The sequence below is a fragment of the Sarcophilus harrisii genome, chromosome 1, assembly GCF_902635505.1.
Source record: "Sarcophilus harrisii chromosome 1, mSarHar1.11, whole genome shotgun sequence".
In the NCBI taxonomy this organism is placed as follows: domain Eukaryota; kingdom Metazoa; phylum Chordata; class Mammalia; order Dasyuromorphia; family Dasyuridae; genus Sarcophilus; species Sarcophilus harrisii.
This window is the reverse complement of record NC_045426.1, coordinates 512,779,456-512,795,886: the sequence shown is the minus strand read 5'-3', so window position 1 is coordinate 512,795,886 and position 16,431 is coordinate 512,779,456. Positions and strand designations below refer to the sequence as shown.

Here is a 16,431-nt window from a genome sequence, read left to right as displayed (position 1 = left end):
AATTCAAAGTAAGTTAGTAATAATTTTCGTGGCAGTGGGAACATGGGAGCCATTAACATACTCCTTTCAAATATTCTATTGTACATTCAAGTCATCTCAAAACAAAGATTATTGTTGCAGATACTGCATTAGTATCATTTAGTAAAGTATCTTACTTCTTGGAAAGCGGGGTGGATTATCGTTGACATCAGTAAGGGTGACTGTGACAGACGTAGTCCCTGATAGTCCTCCATTTTGCCCAACCATATCCTTTGCTTGAATTACAAGCAAATACTGGTCTTTAGCCTCTCTATCCATGTTGGGAAGGGCGGTCTTGATGACACCTGGAAAATTTCAAACCCCAGTAAAATAAATTCAAGTAATTACATTTGTAACTAATAGCATTTATATACAAGAACTAAGACTTCCTTTTTTTTTTTTTCCTTTTAAAATCCTAATTAAGAGCACTGGAATATTATGATTATGCCCAATAAAAATACCCACCATTTATAGAATACAAAATACTTTAAATATGTTAATTAGCTCTTTCCCCTCAATGTGCCTTGTATTTGTTTTGCATATATATTCCATATTGCATAGACAATGTATTTTCTAATAGAATATAAAGTTCTTGAGGAAAGGTACTGTTTAATTTTCATTTAGTTCTAGATATTTTTCATTTTATACTCTTTCATTGTTGGCACATAGTATAGTGCTTGGAACATAAGTAGTTAATAAAAGCTTGATTGATTGATCTCATTTGAGGCTTCACTCTGAGGTAGCTTCTACAGTTCTTACGTCACATTTTGCAAGTCAGAAAAATTACTTGACTTTCCAACAGTCAGAATTAAGATTTGAACCCAGTTCTTCATGACTACAACTCTACTATTAAAGATGAAAAAAAAAATCACATTAATTGAAACAAGTCAGTAATAATATTTGCCTTCTTTATTGAGAATCTAAAGAAAAAAAACTCAACTATTATTCATGCTAAGCACTGATGCTCTCAATATATAACCTATGGCATTTTAACAGAACAGAGCAGCTTTTTTGTTTAGTTTGGAAATTTGCATTGATGGCATTGTTGCATTAAAATGGTTTTTTGGCAGCCATATTCACTATATTATGTGCTCTTTACCCTATTACCCTTTCTTATAGAGGATCACTGAGTAACACATTAACTTGAAAAGCAATTTGACTTAATGTCACCATTAATAGCCAAATAATTTATGCATAGTATCAAATGGTAAATTATTCGCTTAGTATACCTCTGGAAAGAAATTAAATTAACAACTAGAAAAGTATATCTAACATTGATTTCTAAGATAGACCTGAAAGGATTCTATAATTGTATTACCTAAGCATTCATCTCTTTGGCATCTCTATCAATATGGAAAATAAACATTATTTTGGCCTTTTATTTAGTATTCTTATATTAATCCAACAGGCATAAAGTCAAAAGCCAAAAGACTTTAATAATTTTCCATCTTCTGTGGTTGACTACAGGAGCCAAAAATAGGCACCATCTAGGCATGTGTTAATGTTCACAGAAAGAAAAGCTAATTATTTCAAATGAAGAATAATATTGTCTTCAATGGATAAATACTATATTATAGAATATATACAATGTACATAGTAGCTAAGTAGTTGCTATAAGCTGTTTCTACTAAGTATACATCTTTCTTAGAAAGAAGTTACTAGTAATATATTTTGCCAGTGAATTTGATTTAAATACAAATGACATGCTTATCAAATTTTCATATAACAAAGAGGGATAGCAAACATGGTGAAAGATAAATTCATGACCAAAAAAAAAAAAAAAAAAAAAAAAAGAAAGAAAGCTTGACAGGCTAAAACTACAAACAGGCTGAACCTAATAAAGATGTCACTTACTATGGATGAATGTACATTTCTACACTTGAGTTCAAAAAAATCAATTTTGTTGATGCAATATGGAGAAGGGACAGCTATACAACATTTGTATGGGGAAAAAAATCTATCAATGGCAAGACGGAAATCAAAATAATGAATAGAAGCCTATACTAATTTGAGACCCATAGGAACATAGATAGTAACAGAGCTCTACCATGCTTATACTATATCTGAAATATGTTCATTTCGGGAAACTACCTTTTACTGAGAAGGGACACTGATAAGCCTGAGAGTGTCAAGAGGAAGGTAATAAAGATAAAGAAGGTCCTCTAGACCCTTCCATATAAGAGTATATAAAGAGACTAGATTTTTAGCCTCAAGAGAAGCTTTGGGAGGGAGGGGGAGGGGGAGAGTAATGAAAATTGACATCACATATATGAGGGATTTTCAAGTTAAAAAAAAAAAAGATAAATGGGGTCTTTGGTTCTAAAAGAAAGAAAAAGCAACATTGAATAGAAATAGGAGAGGAAGATTTAGCTTCAACAAAAAGAAAGTTTCCTAGTAACTAAAACTATTCAAAACTAGAATAGGTTATCACCTCTTTACTGTAGGTTTTCCCATTGAGCAAGGATGACTCCTTAATGGGGATGTTATAGAGGGTATTGTTTGACTAGATGTCTCTCAATAAGATGTTCACTGCAACTCAGAGATCCTGGATTCTGTAATCCTGGTATCACTTAGAGTGGCTGAAAAAAACACTGTACACTTAGTGAACCTTTATCAAATGGTGAATGAATAATAGGTAAAGTCTATTCCTTTGTTTCATGTCAGTGATCATTGTTCATTACTGCCAAATGGTCCTTTATAGGGAGTGAGGTGTCGAAATAGAAATGCTTTCATTAATTTAAGAAGTATGATGATTTTTAGTCTGAAATAATAGAGCATTCTGAACAACCCAATGCTGATTTTTGTGAACAATACATATTACATGCATATTACATCAGTGGGAAAAATCAGCCTCCTGAATTTTGAAAATCAACTACTCAGTTAAAGAAAAATGAAATAGAAAAAGAAAAAAAAAATCAACATAATCAGAACATTTTTATTTTTTATTTAAAAACATTCATTGAAGGTATTTTTTATAAAACTTATTTGAATAAAACTGTAAAATTCTTCACAATCTAGATGTCAATGAAATGACAGCTCTGATGCTAGGAAGGGCTTAAGCGTCAATCAGTTACTCTAAAACTTCAATTCTATGCCTTTGCTATAATCACTAAAGTTGAGGGACAATGGGAATATACTACAGTTAGATCCATTTGGGCTTCTGAACATTTTATAATTTACTTTTGAAACAATGTAAGTGAAATCTCCAAAAACAGCAGCAGCAAACATGTTTGCTTTCATTGATATTATCCCCCCAAAAAGAGTCTTCATAAAATTGTTTATTCTATGAATGTTTCACATTTGGTATTCAGTACAGCTGCTAGCACTGATTTCAAGAGGCATGTGGACTGACTTCTTCAGTACACATTGTCACCAAAGGAAGAAATATAAATACCTTGAATAAAGGATAGGGGCTTTGGGATTTTTGTCTTTTCATTTCTTATTTGTGGAATACTACACAGCTGTTTTATTTATTTTCACTTTCTAAATATTACATATTCTTAGGCTAGAGCATTTGGTTAGTGAAAAGATCTGTTATGTAGACAACTGAATTTATTAAAACAACAAACTACCAAATTAGAGAGATTTTCTACTCATCAAGTTTTAATTTTTAATTTCCATTCATTTTTCCCTCATCATCATTCCCTTCTAAAGTAAGACTCCATAAGTGAGCCATCATCTTTGCAAATTCATTATTATGGAAAAAGAAAGCTATAGCTCTCAACTAATCAACAAAGTAAACAGCACAGTCAGCCTCCAAAGGTTTTGTTTAATGGTGCTATCTCTGACAGGAGATAGAATTATTAGGATAGAATTATTTTTATGCAAGTTAAACACTTCTATGGTAAACCTTTAATTTTCTCCCTATAAGTGCTAGAGCAACTCAAACCTTTTTCTAAAGTAAAAAGAACCACTAAAAATGTAAGTGGCAAAATGAATATATGAACACCCATTCCATTTAACATATTTTTGACAATGATAAAGCTGTTGGCAGAAAATGGCTATATGACCAAAGAAATTCAGCTATGATATATTTCTAGGTCTCTGCTGTATACTTAGATTTTTTTTTTTTCTATTTGAATGTTGGAAATTTGAAATTGGGAGTTTATCAACTATTTCATGAAAAATGTTTTGCCATTGGTTTATGCATGTATGGCCCAAAATACAAGTAGTAAAAACAACAGGTAAGTGTTCTATGAATTTATGGGAGTCAAATCTCTTCTCATCACATCTCTAAGAGTACAAAGAAAATTTACTGAAGCCAATAATATAATTTGAATACATCACTATCTGTAATCTTTTCTTTAGAGTCAGAAAAGCATTTTGAGAATTTAAAAATTTGTTGGACAAAAATTTAGAATTTTTTTTATTTAGTAGTAATTTAGTATAGGTTGAAACTTTATTATGGGAATCATAAGACATGGTAGAAAAATAACAAAAATGCATGCTATTAAAAAAAAGCATACTAACTCTACAATGATTCTTTATCAGTGGCTGTTAGTCATGTATGAAGTAGATTTTCAGGTGATTTTCTGGTATGCTAAAATTATATAGTTTAAAATTGCTATTGTGCCATGCAAGTACATTTGGGTGATCAAGTTTGTCACAGGAGTTTCAAATGTCAAGACATGAATGATAACCTCTGTATCAATCTATGAAAGGAATGTGTAAAGCTCTTGTGGTTTTCAGTGGAATAGAGATTCTGTTGACTGAACACTAACATTACAGGGCTCTATAATATTTTATGAGTATGGACTGGCCGTAGAGATTGTTTAGATCTCTATACTGGAAAAAAAAAATCATAGAATCCTCTGGAAACACATTTGTACATATATAAATATGAGGTAGTTTGTGGGATAGGAGGCAGTAGTAATTAGGGGTATCAGGGTGATAGTTTGACTGAACATTGAAAGTTTTTAAGAGACAGAGGAATAAAAGGTTTCATAGGCATGGTGAAACACTAAATAAAGGCTAAAGGTCATGAAATAGAATCCTATTTGTGAAGAAGAGCAAGTATACTAGTTTGCCTAGAATACAGAGTACATAAAAGGAAACAATAAATAATATACCCAGAAGAGTACAATAGAGATATTATAAAGAGTTTTAAATCCTCAAGAGAGGGGTTTATATTTTGATCCTACATAACACATAGCCACTGAAGCTTTTTTAAGCAATGGAATGACATGGTAGCATCTGTAATTTAGGAATGTAACTTTGGTACCTATATAGAGAATAGATTATAGAAGAGATTTTTGTAGGAAAGAAAATGAATAAGAGAGTTTTTAGAAATGTCCAAAAAAGGAGATAATGGTATGAAGTAGGCTTGTATTCATGTAAGTAAAGAGCAAAATAAAAATGTAAGAAATGTAGCAGAGGTACAAATGTAAAGGTTTAGCAATTGATTGGATAAAGGAAGAAAGTCAAGGATTATTTTGATATTGCTTATATGGGGGTTCCCATTTTTCCTTCTGGAGTCATGCAGAGTAAATATTCTGCAGATGATGTTTCCTCAGTTCTATTTCTGAATGACTTTCTTCTATTCTTCCAAAGTGAAAACCAATATAAGCCCAGAAAAAGATCCTTGTAGGAGTTCTATGTCAGACTATCTGACCAAAACAAAACTCTACCCAACTTGCTTTGAATTTATCCTCTTTACCAACAATTTCCCATCGTCTGGAACTATTGAGGAGCTTAGGAGCTTCAAGACCAGTATTACAATCTGGATTACCTGATAGCTGTTGTGTAATTGGCAAGTCCCAAAGATTTTGTACAAATATTAAGCTAACTCTGGAAATGAACCATAGGACAAACTCTCAAAGCTCACTTGATCTAAGCAATCCCAGACCATGCAGATCCTGCTTCATATCCCCTCTAGTCATCTACCTTCCTATATTCTTGCTATTCCTCTTGCCTCTGCACATATATCCTCTTTCATCCCACTATCTATCTCTTAACTCTTAACGATCATCCACATCATAAACGAATTAAGAGAGCAAGGAATAGTTTACCTATCAGATCTTTAGGCGAAGGAGGTAATGTGAAATCAAAGAAGAGCAAGAGAATATTGTGAAATACAAGCTGAAAACTCTGATTACATTAAATTAAAAAGATTTTGCACAAACAAAATCAACATAAACAAGACTAAAGGGAAAGTACAAAGCTGGGAGAAAATTTTACAGCCAATTGTAAAGGACTGAAACTCTTGAGTTGATCCACTGAGTTCAGACAACCGAGTACTTAAGGCTAATTACCAATGGGCCAATACTCTACAGGGGTCCTCAAACTATGGCCCCGCGGGCCAGATGCGGCAACTGAGGACAATTATCCCCCTCACCCAGGCCTATGAAGTTTCTTTATTTAAAGGCCCACAAAACAAAGTTTTTGTTTTTACTATAGTCCAGCCCTCCAACAGTCTGAGGGACAGTGAACTGACCCCCTATTTAAAAAGTTTTAGGACCCCTGCTCGATAAGCATATACTTGAAAAATGGCCCTTCCCACTATTCTGTGCTGGCTAGATAATTGGTGTATGTAGAGAATTGTGGGAGGGATTAGGGGGTGAAGTTAGACTAGCTAGGGTTACTTTTGGGCAGGAGATGAAGAGGAGAGGTCATGGAGATTCTTGTGTCCATTCCCTTTACTTCTACCCCTAAAGACCTAGAATAAAGGCCAAGAACTTTTGCTTATCCTGACTCTGGCTGATTCTAAGGTCTCCAGAGTGCTAATTCAGTCTTCACAGCCAATGATTCTGATAAATGCTTGATTTCTAACACACATAAAGAACTGTTGTCAGTTTTATAAGAATATAAGTTATGTGTTTTTTTTTTTTCAGTGATGAAGTGATTCAGGAAAATTCTGAGAGACCTGTGATGGAGAGAGCTGTCTGCATCCAGAAAGAGGACTGGGGGAACTGAATGTGGATCACAACAGTGTTTTCACATTTTTTATTGTTTGCTGGATTTTTTTTTTCTTCCTCATATTTTCTTTTTGGTCTGGTTTTTCTTGTGCAGCATGATAGGTGTGGAAATATGTGTGAAAAACTGAACTTATTTAACTTATATTGGGGATTTCTTGCTGTCTGGGGGAAGGAGTGAGAAGAAGTGAGAGAGAAAAAATCTGGAGCATGGAACTTTGTGGAGGTGGATGTTGAACACTAAGTTTGCAGATATTTTGAAAATAAAAGTTAATATTTTTAAAAAAGAATCATTGAAACTTATAAAGCTGTACTAAAGTTGAAAAAAGATTAGGTTTCAAAGAAAAACACTGTTTTTTATGTGCAACAATTCAAGTGTAAAAGCCAATAATTTAAAAACCTGAGGCAACTTTCAGCAACAGTTTACTTGAAAAAAAGAATTGTTTTAAAATACAAATCTAATAAATACAAACAATCTAAAAAAAATACAAGTCAATCCCCAATTGATAGTCAAAGGATATGAATAGACAATTTTCAGATGATGAAATTAAAGCCATCTATCGTCATATAAAAATTCTCCATCTCTCTATTGATTAGAGAAATGAAGATCAAAAGAACTCTGAGGTATCACCTCACAACCTTTCAGATTGGCTAAGATGATAGAAAAAGATAATGATAAATGTTGGCAGGAATATGGGAAAACTGGGACACTAATGCATTGCTGGTGGAATTGTGAAATGATCTAATGATCCAAATGATCTAGACAGCAATTTGGAATGATATCCAAAGAGGTATAAAGAGCTCTAAAATTGTACACCCATTGCACAGTTTGATTCATCAGTGTTACTCCTTGGTCTATAATACAAGAAATCATAAAGGAGGGAAAAGGACCAAAAAAGGAGTTGTATTGATAGGGTAGGGAACCAAAATGGGATTAGGGTTTCTAGTAGTCAGGGAGTTAAATGATAAATTCTAGCAGCAGGTTCAGGGGTCAGGGAACCAAATGGAGAGGTTTGGCTCCCCTGCAACCCTTTGGGATTCGGCGCAAGGGTAGGGAGTTTGGGCGACTCCCTTCTGGCAGCGCAGAGGTTCTCTATAAAGGAATTTACAGACCCGAAAACCTAGGTTGATAAAAGAGGTTTATTACAGGGATTAGAAGTAAGGTTAGAGATCCTGACAGTGCCTGACAGAGAGGCATAAAGTCTGGTTAGAGAAATAGGTGAGATAAAGCGAGGGTGACACTGGAAAGAATATTCCAGTGGACAGAGGCCCCTGGCATCTCAAGCATGGCATAGCTGGCATGTTTGGAACCTCTGCAAAGAGAGGATTTTAGTTTGGCTCTTTTATATTGAGTATCCCAGTGAGGGCTGGGAGAGCCCAAGTTAGCTCAGACTAGGGGGGCTGGGAGAGCCCAAGTTGGCTCAGATCCCGTGGAGGCTGGGACAAACCTAGATCTCCTATTGGAATTCAAAGGGATGCTTTTTGACCAGGATTTATAATTGAATCAAAGGCTCTGGAATCCTGGAAAGACAACTTGTTGGGGGAGGATATGCCTCAGCCAGGAGGGTCTGGGAATCTGAAAGGAATCACAGAACAACAGAAAATACAGTTTCTTAAAGGGACCACAACCGGCTTCAATATCACTTTTTTGGTAGTAAAGAATTAGAAAATTATGTCTATCAACTGAGGAATGGCTGAATAAGTTATGGTATATTAAAGTAATGGAGTATTATTGTTTCATAAAAGATTATGAACAAGGTGATTTTAGAAAGGCCTAGAAAGATTTCCAATGAACTGATCTGAGTGAACAAGTAGAACTAAAAATGCAGTATACACAGTAACAGCAAGATTTGAAGTGATCAACTATGAAAGACTTGGTTCTTCTCAGTAGTTCAGTGATCCAAGGCAATTCCAATAAACTTTGGATAGAAAATGCCATGGAGAATGAATGTAAATCAAGACATGCCTTGTTTATTTTTTTTCCCCTTTTTCTTCTTTTATGTTTTTCACTCATGTTTTTTTCCCTTTTGTTCTCATTTTTTTTTCCCAACATGACTCATAAAGAAATGTGGATTTAAAAAAAATAACGTATATGTATAAACAGAACAAAAAGAAAACAATTAAAAAACATTTTTAAAAAAGAAACATCATCCAATCAAAGTTACATAATATTTCAGGAAAGACTGTGTACATAAACTTCACTAGGCCTCTACTCATCATCCCTGAGACTTTGTAGATTAAAATAGCTTGTGTAAACCACTCTCCCATGTATTTTGTCTTTCCCTAATACAATGAAACTTCCCCCTAGGCACAGAGTCTGGCTTTTGTATTCATATAACTAGTACTTAGTACACTGCTCAGCATACAGTAAACACTCAAAAAATGTTTTTCATGAGATCCATCAGTTCAATACTTCAAGGAGAAACATATTCACAACATTACTATTTTTTTTCATTTTTATAGAGGATTATCACGCTTTTTATGCATTTAGCCTAACAACAAAAATAGGCACCATTTTACAGAGAAAGGAGATTCAAAGAGGTTAAGTGATCTGTCCACAGTAACATACATTGTCTCTAATAAAATGTCCTAAGAGCTAAATTTTATCCTCAGTGGTAATATGTACACCCATAAATTCTCTCTAAAAGCAAAAAACGACAACTTAATAAAGGATATCACCCAGTACAATGAGTGAAATCTTCATACCCATAAAAATTACATGGGGGTAGTTTCTTAGCCATAATAATCACAACCCTTCATCACAGGAAAATAAAAGTAAAGATCAAGTCAATCATTTCTTTTTAACAGTTAAAAAAAAAAATCTTGTCTCAGACCTTTCACTTCCTTTTAGCCTCAAGGTTGGAAAGATAGGAATGAAGTGGCAGTAAAGTTGATAATAACTTATAAAATAATAATGAACATTAATTTACAAATTAAAAATAATCCCAATCAATACAAAGAAGTTTGTATACTCTGTATCACAACTTTAGAGTTGAAGCTTGGTGGCTACCTAGTACAAGCTATACTTAAAAAGGAATCATAGATACTATATAGCTGATAAGCAGGCTTTCAGTTTCTCTTTAAAAATTAACAAAGGGAAAGATATTTAAGAGAACAATGAGTTTCATTGAGGTGACTTCTTTCATTTTGGATTGCTCTAATTGTTAAGAAGTTTTTGCCAACATTAAATTTAAATTTGTCTCTTTGTAACTTCTCCTTATGTAGTTCTGCCAATTGAGACCAAAGAGAGCAAGTGTAAAGGCTACTCCATTTGACCACAATTAAAAATTATTTGAATTATAAATTACTGATAAAACATGTCAACCTGTTCCAATGGACTTGTAATGGAAAAAGCCATCTGCATCCAGAGAAAAGATTGTGGGTATTGAGTATAATCACAACGTAGTCTTTTCTCCTTTTTGGTTGTTTGCTTGCTTTTTGTTTTCTTTCTCAATTTTTTTTTCCTTTTTGATCTGATTTTTCTTTTTCTTTGTACATGTTTAACATATATTGGATTACTTGCTGTCTAAAAGAGGGGATGGCAGGAAGCGAGGGAGAAAAAAATTGGAACACAAAGTTTTCAAGGGTGAATGTTGAAAACAATCTATACATGTATTTTGAAAATAAAAAACATAAACTTAAGGAAAAAAAAAACTGGAAAAAAATGACAGCAAGAACCGGAAAGAAAACTTCACATGAGATCTGATGAGGACAAAATAGAGGGGAGCCATCACTTCCCTATTCCTGATGGAATCCTGGGAACACTTTTTTTTTTTTAATTGGGAAACTTATGGAAGAATAATCAATTAATCAACAAGAGTGTGAATAATAGGAAGGCATGGATAGTTTGCAATTTTTACTGACAAAGTAAACCTCTCCATGTGTAAGCTCACATATCAAATAGAATAACAAAGTGTAACACCTTTTAAAAGCTGACAACAGATGACCCAATAGCATTCCATATTTTCTTTTGAAAAAGGATGGTATCAAGGTTTTGCAAAGGTGAATATTAAAAACTATCTTTGCCTGTATTTGGAGCAACAAAATTCTATTCAAACATTTAACATATGTAACAAATTTTCATTTCAAGAAAGCATATATATAAATAATAGAAGACATTGTGGAAAAATAGAAAGAAAAAGGAATGATGAATGTGTTTTTTTCCTTTTTAACTTAACTAAATTCTTATATGGCTTTGATATCAGAATGTTAAATGCAAATACTAACTACTCATATTTATATTTGTTTTCATTGTAGCAAGCTAGAAAATTACTAAGAATTAGTGAATCTTGGTGGTCAGGAATTCTCATATCTAGAAGAGTGACAAAAAGTTTAATTTTTCCTGTGTATATCACCTATAATCAAAATAAGAAACTTACAAGCTCTAGTGTATGCTAATGTATGTATATAATACATGGAATGATGATACTTAACCTAGAAAAGATGAAACATGATGGGAGCTGAGAGATAGGAAAGTAATTGTTAAGTATTTTATAAGCCGTCAAATAGGAAAGAGATTTGACTTGTTTGGTTTTTCCCCAGAGAACCCCCCCCAAAAAAAAAAAAAGTAATGGACATATGTTACAAAGAGGCAGATTTTGATTTGCTGCAAGGGAAAACTTCTTAACTATTGATATTATACAAAAGTGAATATGATTACTCTAAGAGATAGAGAATTCTTATTTAGTAGAGATCTTCAAACAATACAGAATGTCTACTTTTCCTCTTTATAAGGTGAATTACCTGTATGCTAAGGTGGATTGTAATCTTGAAATTCTGTTTGTGATTCTGTCTGCATGTCAGGGGTGTTGGGCAGGAGAAGAAAAAACACTTTTTTAAGGATTTCCATTCTATTAGGATAAAACAACACCTACCAAATGAATTTCTGTATTAATTTTATGGGCAAAACTAATCATATTCAATTAAGAACTTTAGACATTATACTATTTATTCCCTCACTTTAAAAACAAAACCTTTGCTGTCATTCAATCATTTCAGTTGTGTATGGCTCTTTGTGACCACATTTGGAGTATTCTTGGGAAAGATACTGGAGTGGTTTGTCATTTCCTTCTCTAGTTCATTTTACAGATGAGAAAATTGAGGCAAACAGGGTTAAGTGATTTGCCAGGATCACAAAGCTACTAAGTTCCAAGGCCAAATTTAAACTCAGATCTTCCTGACTCTAGACTTGCACTTCATATTCCACCTAGAACCCCCCCTAGGCCAATCTGCTCAGGTAAGAAGTGGAGTGAATGGAGTGGACATTCATAGGCATAATCTCAACGATCAACATAATAGTTTTTCTTAGCTTTTGTCCTGGTCTTCTTCATTGTTCCCTATGCAGTGAGTTTACCATATTTGTGATATACTCACCTCAAGTGTTCTACCAGTCTTAGTCTCCTGAAGCCATTTTCCACAGTTCTTAAAGAACAGAAGTTTATACACAATAATTAATAAATGTATGGAATGGTTTATGTGAACATTAACTATATGTAAAAGGTTGAACTTTTGAAGACTTCAAATGTTCAGTGATATCATTCAAATGCTTTGTCATTACAAAATAATCTATGCTAAAATATCAAAATAAAGAACATTTTTATATGTAATTCATTTTTTAAAATGCATTAATTTATTCATAATATGATCGGTGCAACAGAGGCAGAGAGGGAAATAGTTTCCCTCTGGCCACTCAGTTAGCTTGTGTACAGTAATGCCAGAGATGCATTTTTACTATCTTGTGATTTCAACATCCTATTACATGTACTTACAAGGCATGTATAGAAATATTAGTAACATAAAAGTAATAATTGGACCTGTTTTTAGGGTATCTTCATTTAATGTATTTTCAGATGTGATTTTCTCCCATGTCATAGTTCTTTATCTTTTAACTTGAAACCTTTAGGTTTTGAAATTTAGAAAACTATTATTTCACAAACAGGCAAGAATCAGTGACAATATGTAAGAAAGATGAACAGGAAGTTGATTTATAGCTCTCTGTCTCCTTTGGGATTTCCAACTTTTAGTCTGTCAGGGGAAAAAAGACAGTTTCTTTATGTTTTATTTTGTTTCATTTTTCCTTTCCAGCAAGGCATGCCTTCTCCATGGTATATGAATTACCAAAGCAGCATAAACAGAGAATGAATGAAATTTACATGCACTAATGGCAATAGAGAGTTAAGTATAAATAATTATATGGGTTTTAAGATATCAATGTCCCTCTTCCTATGAGCCTCTTCCATCCTCTCTACCCATCACACACTCTGGTACTGATATTCACAAATTCAGATTCAGAACTGGAAGAAGCCTTAGAAATCATCAAGTCCACACCTCTAATTTTACAGATGAGGAGTCTAAGAATTACAAGTTTAAACAATTTGCTCAAGACCACCCAAGTAGTAAATGAATAAGTAGGAATATGCACTGAGGATCTATTACTGTATATTCAACACTTTTCATCTTTTTTTAACCCTCTTTCCACCTATGACTAAAAAGAGAAAATTAAAAAGTTCAAAAGACAGTTTCTGGCTAATTAGCCATTTTACTAAAAGTACTAGAATTTTATTAATAAAAGAAGTCAAAATACTCTCCAATGCCTTAGACTTGACTGGTGGCAGGCTGATGACTAATATGCCCTTGAAAAAGGAGTTATTCCAGAGAGTGGTAATGAACTTCAACTGGTTAACAATTAATGAGAAAAGAACATTTTAATGAGTTTTGAGCTCTTTCAAATAAAGGTCTTAGGGGGAAGCAACTTAGATTTTCCAAATCCAGGAATGCAGGGGGGGTTTAATATTAGGAAAACTATCAATATAATTGGCCATGTTAATAACCAAATTAACAAAAACCATATGATCATCTCAATAGATGCAGAAAAAGCATTTGATAAAATCCAACATCCATTCCTATTAAAAACACTTGAGAGTATAGGAATAAATGGACTTTTCCTTAAAATAATCAGCAGCATCTATTTAAAACCATCAGTAAGCATCATATGTAATGGAGACAAACTGCAACCATTCCCAATAAGATCTGGAGTGAAACAAGGTTGCCCACTATCACCGTTACTATTTAATATTGTATTAGAAACGCTAGCTATAGCAATAAGAGCTGAGAAAGAGATTAAAGGAATAAGAATAGGCAATGAGGAAGCTAAATTATCACTCTTTGCCGATGACATGATGGTATACTTAGAGAACCCCAGAGATTCTGCTAAAAAGTTATTAGAAATAATCCACAACTTTAGCAAAGTTGCTGGTTATAAAATAAACCCACATAAGTCATCAGCATTCTTATATATCACTAACAAAATCCAACAGTCAGAGTTACAAAGAGAAATTCCATTTAAAGTAACCACTGATAATATAAAATATTTAGGAATCTATCTGCCAAGGGAAAATCAGAAACTTTATGAGCAAAATTACAGACCACTTTTCACACAAATTAAGTCTGCTCTAACCAATTGGAAAAATATTAAATGCTCTTGGATAGGGCGAGCAAATATAATAAAGATGACAATATTACCTAAACTAATCTATTTATTTAGCGCTATACCAATCAGACTCCCAAAAAACTATTTTAATGACCTAGAAAAAATAACAACAAAATTCATATGGAAAAACAAAAGGTCAAGAATTTCAAGGGAATTAATGAAAAAAAATCAAATGATGGTGGCTTAGCTGTACCAGATCTAAAATTATATTATAGAGCAGCAGTTACCAAAACTATTTGGTATTGGCTAAGGAATAGATTAGTCGATCAGTGGAATAGAGTAGGTTCAAGGGATAAAACAGTCAACAAATATAGCAACCTAGTCTTTGACAAACCCAAAGATCCCAGCTTTTGGGATAAGAACTTACTGTTTGATAAAAATTGCTGGGAAAATTGGAAACTAATATGGCAGAAACTAGGCATTGATCCATACTTAACGCCGTACACCAAGATAAGGTCAAAATGGGTTCATGACCTAGGCATAAAGAATGAAATTATTAATAAATTAGAGGAACATAGGATAGTTTACCTCTCAGACCTGTGGAAGGGGAAGGTCTTTATGACCAAAGCAGAACTAGAGATCATTACTGATCACAAAATAGAAAATTTCAATTATACCAAACTGAAAAGTTTTTGAACAAACAAAACTAATGCAGACAAGATTAGAAGGGAAGCAATAAACTGGGAAAATATTTTTACAGTCAAAGGTTCTGATAAAGGCCTCATTTCCAAAATATATAGAGAATTAACTCTAATTTATAAAAAATCAAGCCATTCTCCAATTGAAAAATGGTCAAAGGATATGAACAGACAATTCTCAGATGAAGAAATTGAAACTATTTCTAGTCATATGAAAAGATGCTCCAAGTCATTATTAATCAGAGAAATGCAAATTAAGACAACTCTAAGATACCGCTACACACCTGTCAGATTGGCTAAGATGACAGGAAAAAATAATGATGATTGTTGAGGGGATGCGGAAAACTGGGACATTGATGCATTGTTGGTGGAGTTGTGAACGAATCCAACCATTTTGAGAGTAGTTTGGAGCTATGCTCAAAAGTTATCAAACTGTGCATACCCTTTGATCCAGCAGTGTTACTACTGGGATTATATCCCAAAGAGATTATAAAGAAGGGAAAGGGACCTGTATGTGCACGAATGTTTGTGGCAGCCCTTTTGTAGTGGCTAAAACTGGAAACTGAATGGATGTCCATCAGTTGGAGAATGGTTGAATAAATTGTGGTATATGAAAATTATGGAATGTTACTGTTCTGTAAGAAATGACCAACAGGATAATTTCAGAAAGGCCTGGAGACTTACATGAACTGATGCTGAGTGAAATGAGCAGGACCAGGAGATCATTATATACTTCAACAACAATACTATATGATGACCAGTTCTGATGGATCAGGCCATCCTCAGCAACGAGATCAACCAAATCATTTCTAATGGAGCAGTAATGAACTGAACTATCTATGCCCAGAAAAAGAACTCTGGGAGATGACTAAAACCATTACATTGAATTCAATCCCTATATTTATGCACACATGCATTTTTGATTTCCTTCACAAGCTAATTGTACAACATTTCAGAGTCTGATTCTTTTTCACAGCAAAATAACGTTTTGGTCAGGTATACTTATTGTGTATCTAATTTATATTTTAATATATTTAACATCTACTGGTCATCCTGCCATCTAGGGGAGAGGGTGGGGGGGGGGGTAAGAGGTGAAAAATTGGAACAAGAGGTTTGGCAATTGTTAATCCTGTAAAGTTACCCATGTATATATCCTGTAAATAAAAGGCTATTAAATAAAAAAAATAAATAAAAAAAAAACAGAGAAAAAAAGAAAAATAACTTTCAGAAAAGAGATATGTTTCAATATGCATTCTGATTATCACTTCTTCCTTTGAAGATGGATAGCATTTTTCATAGTAAGTCCTTTGGAATTGTCTTAAATTATTGTATCATGGAAAACAGCTAAATTATTTAATTGATTATTATACAATAT

At 33.4% G+C, this 16,431-nt stretch overlaps 1 protein-coding gene across 2 annotated transcripts in view; it reads right to left on the bottom strand.

The window, feature by feature from the left end:
* CDH7 (cadherin 7) overlaps window positions 1-16,431 on the bottom strand; it is a 212,836-nt gene that overhangs the window by 122,106 nt on the left and 74,299 nt on the right. For both annotated transcript variants that reach the window (XM_003760086.3, XM_031946685.1), the window contains exon 5: window positions 156-323. In XM_003760086.3, the coding sequence (XP_003760134.1) occupies window positions 156-323 (168 nt within the window). The remainder of the gene's footprint in view (window positions 1-155; window positions 324-16,431) is intronic.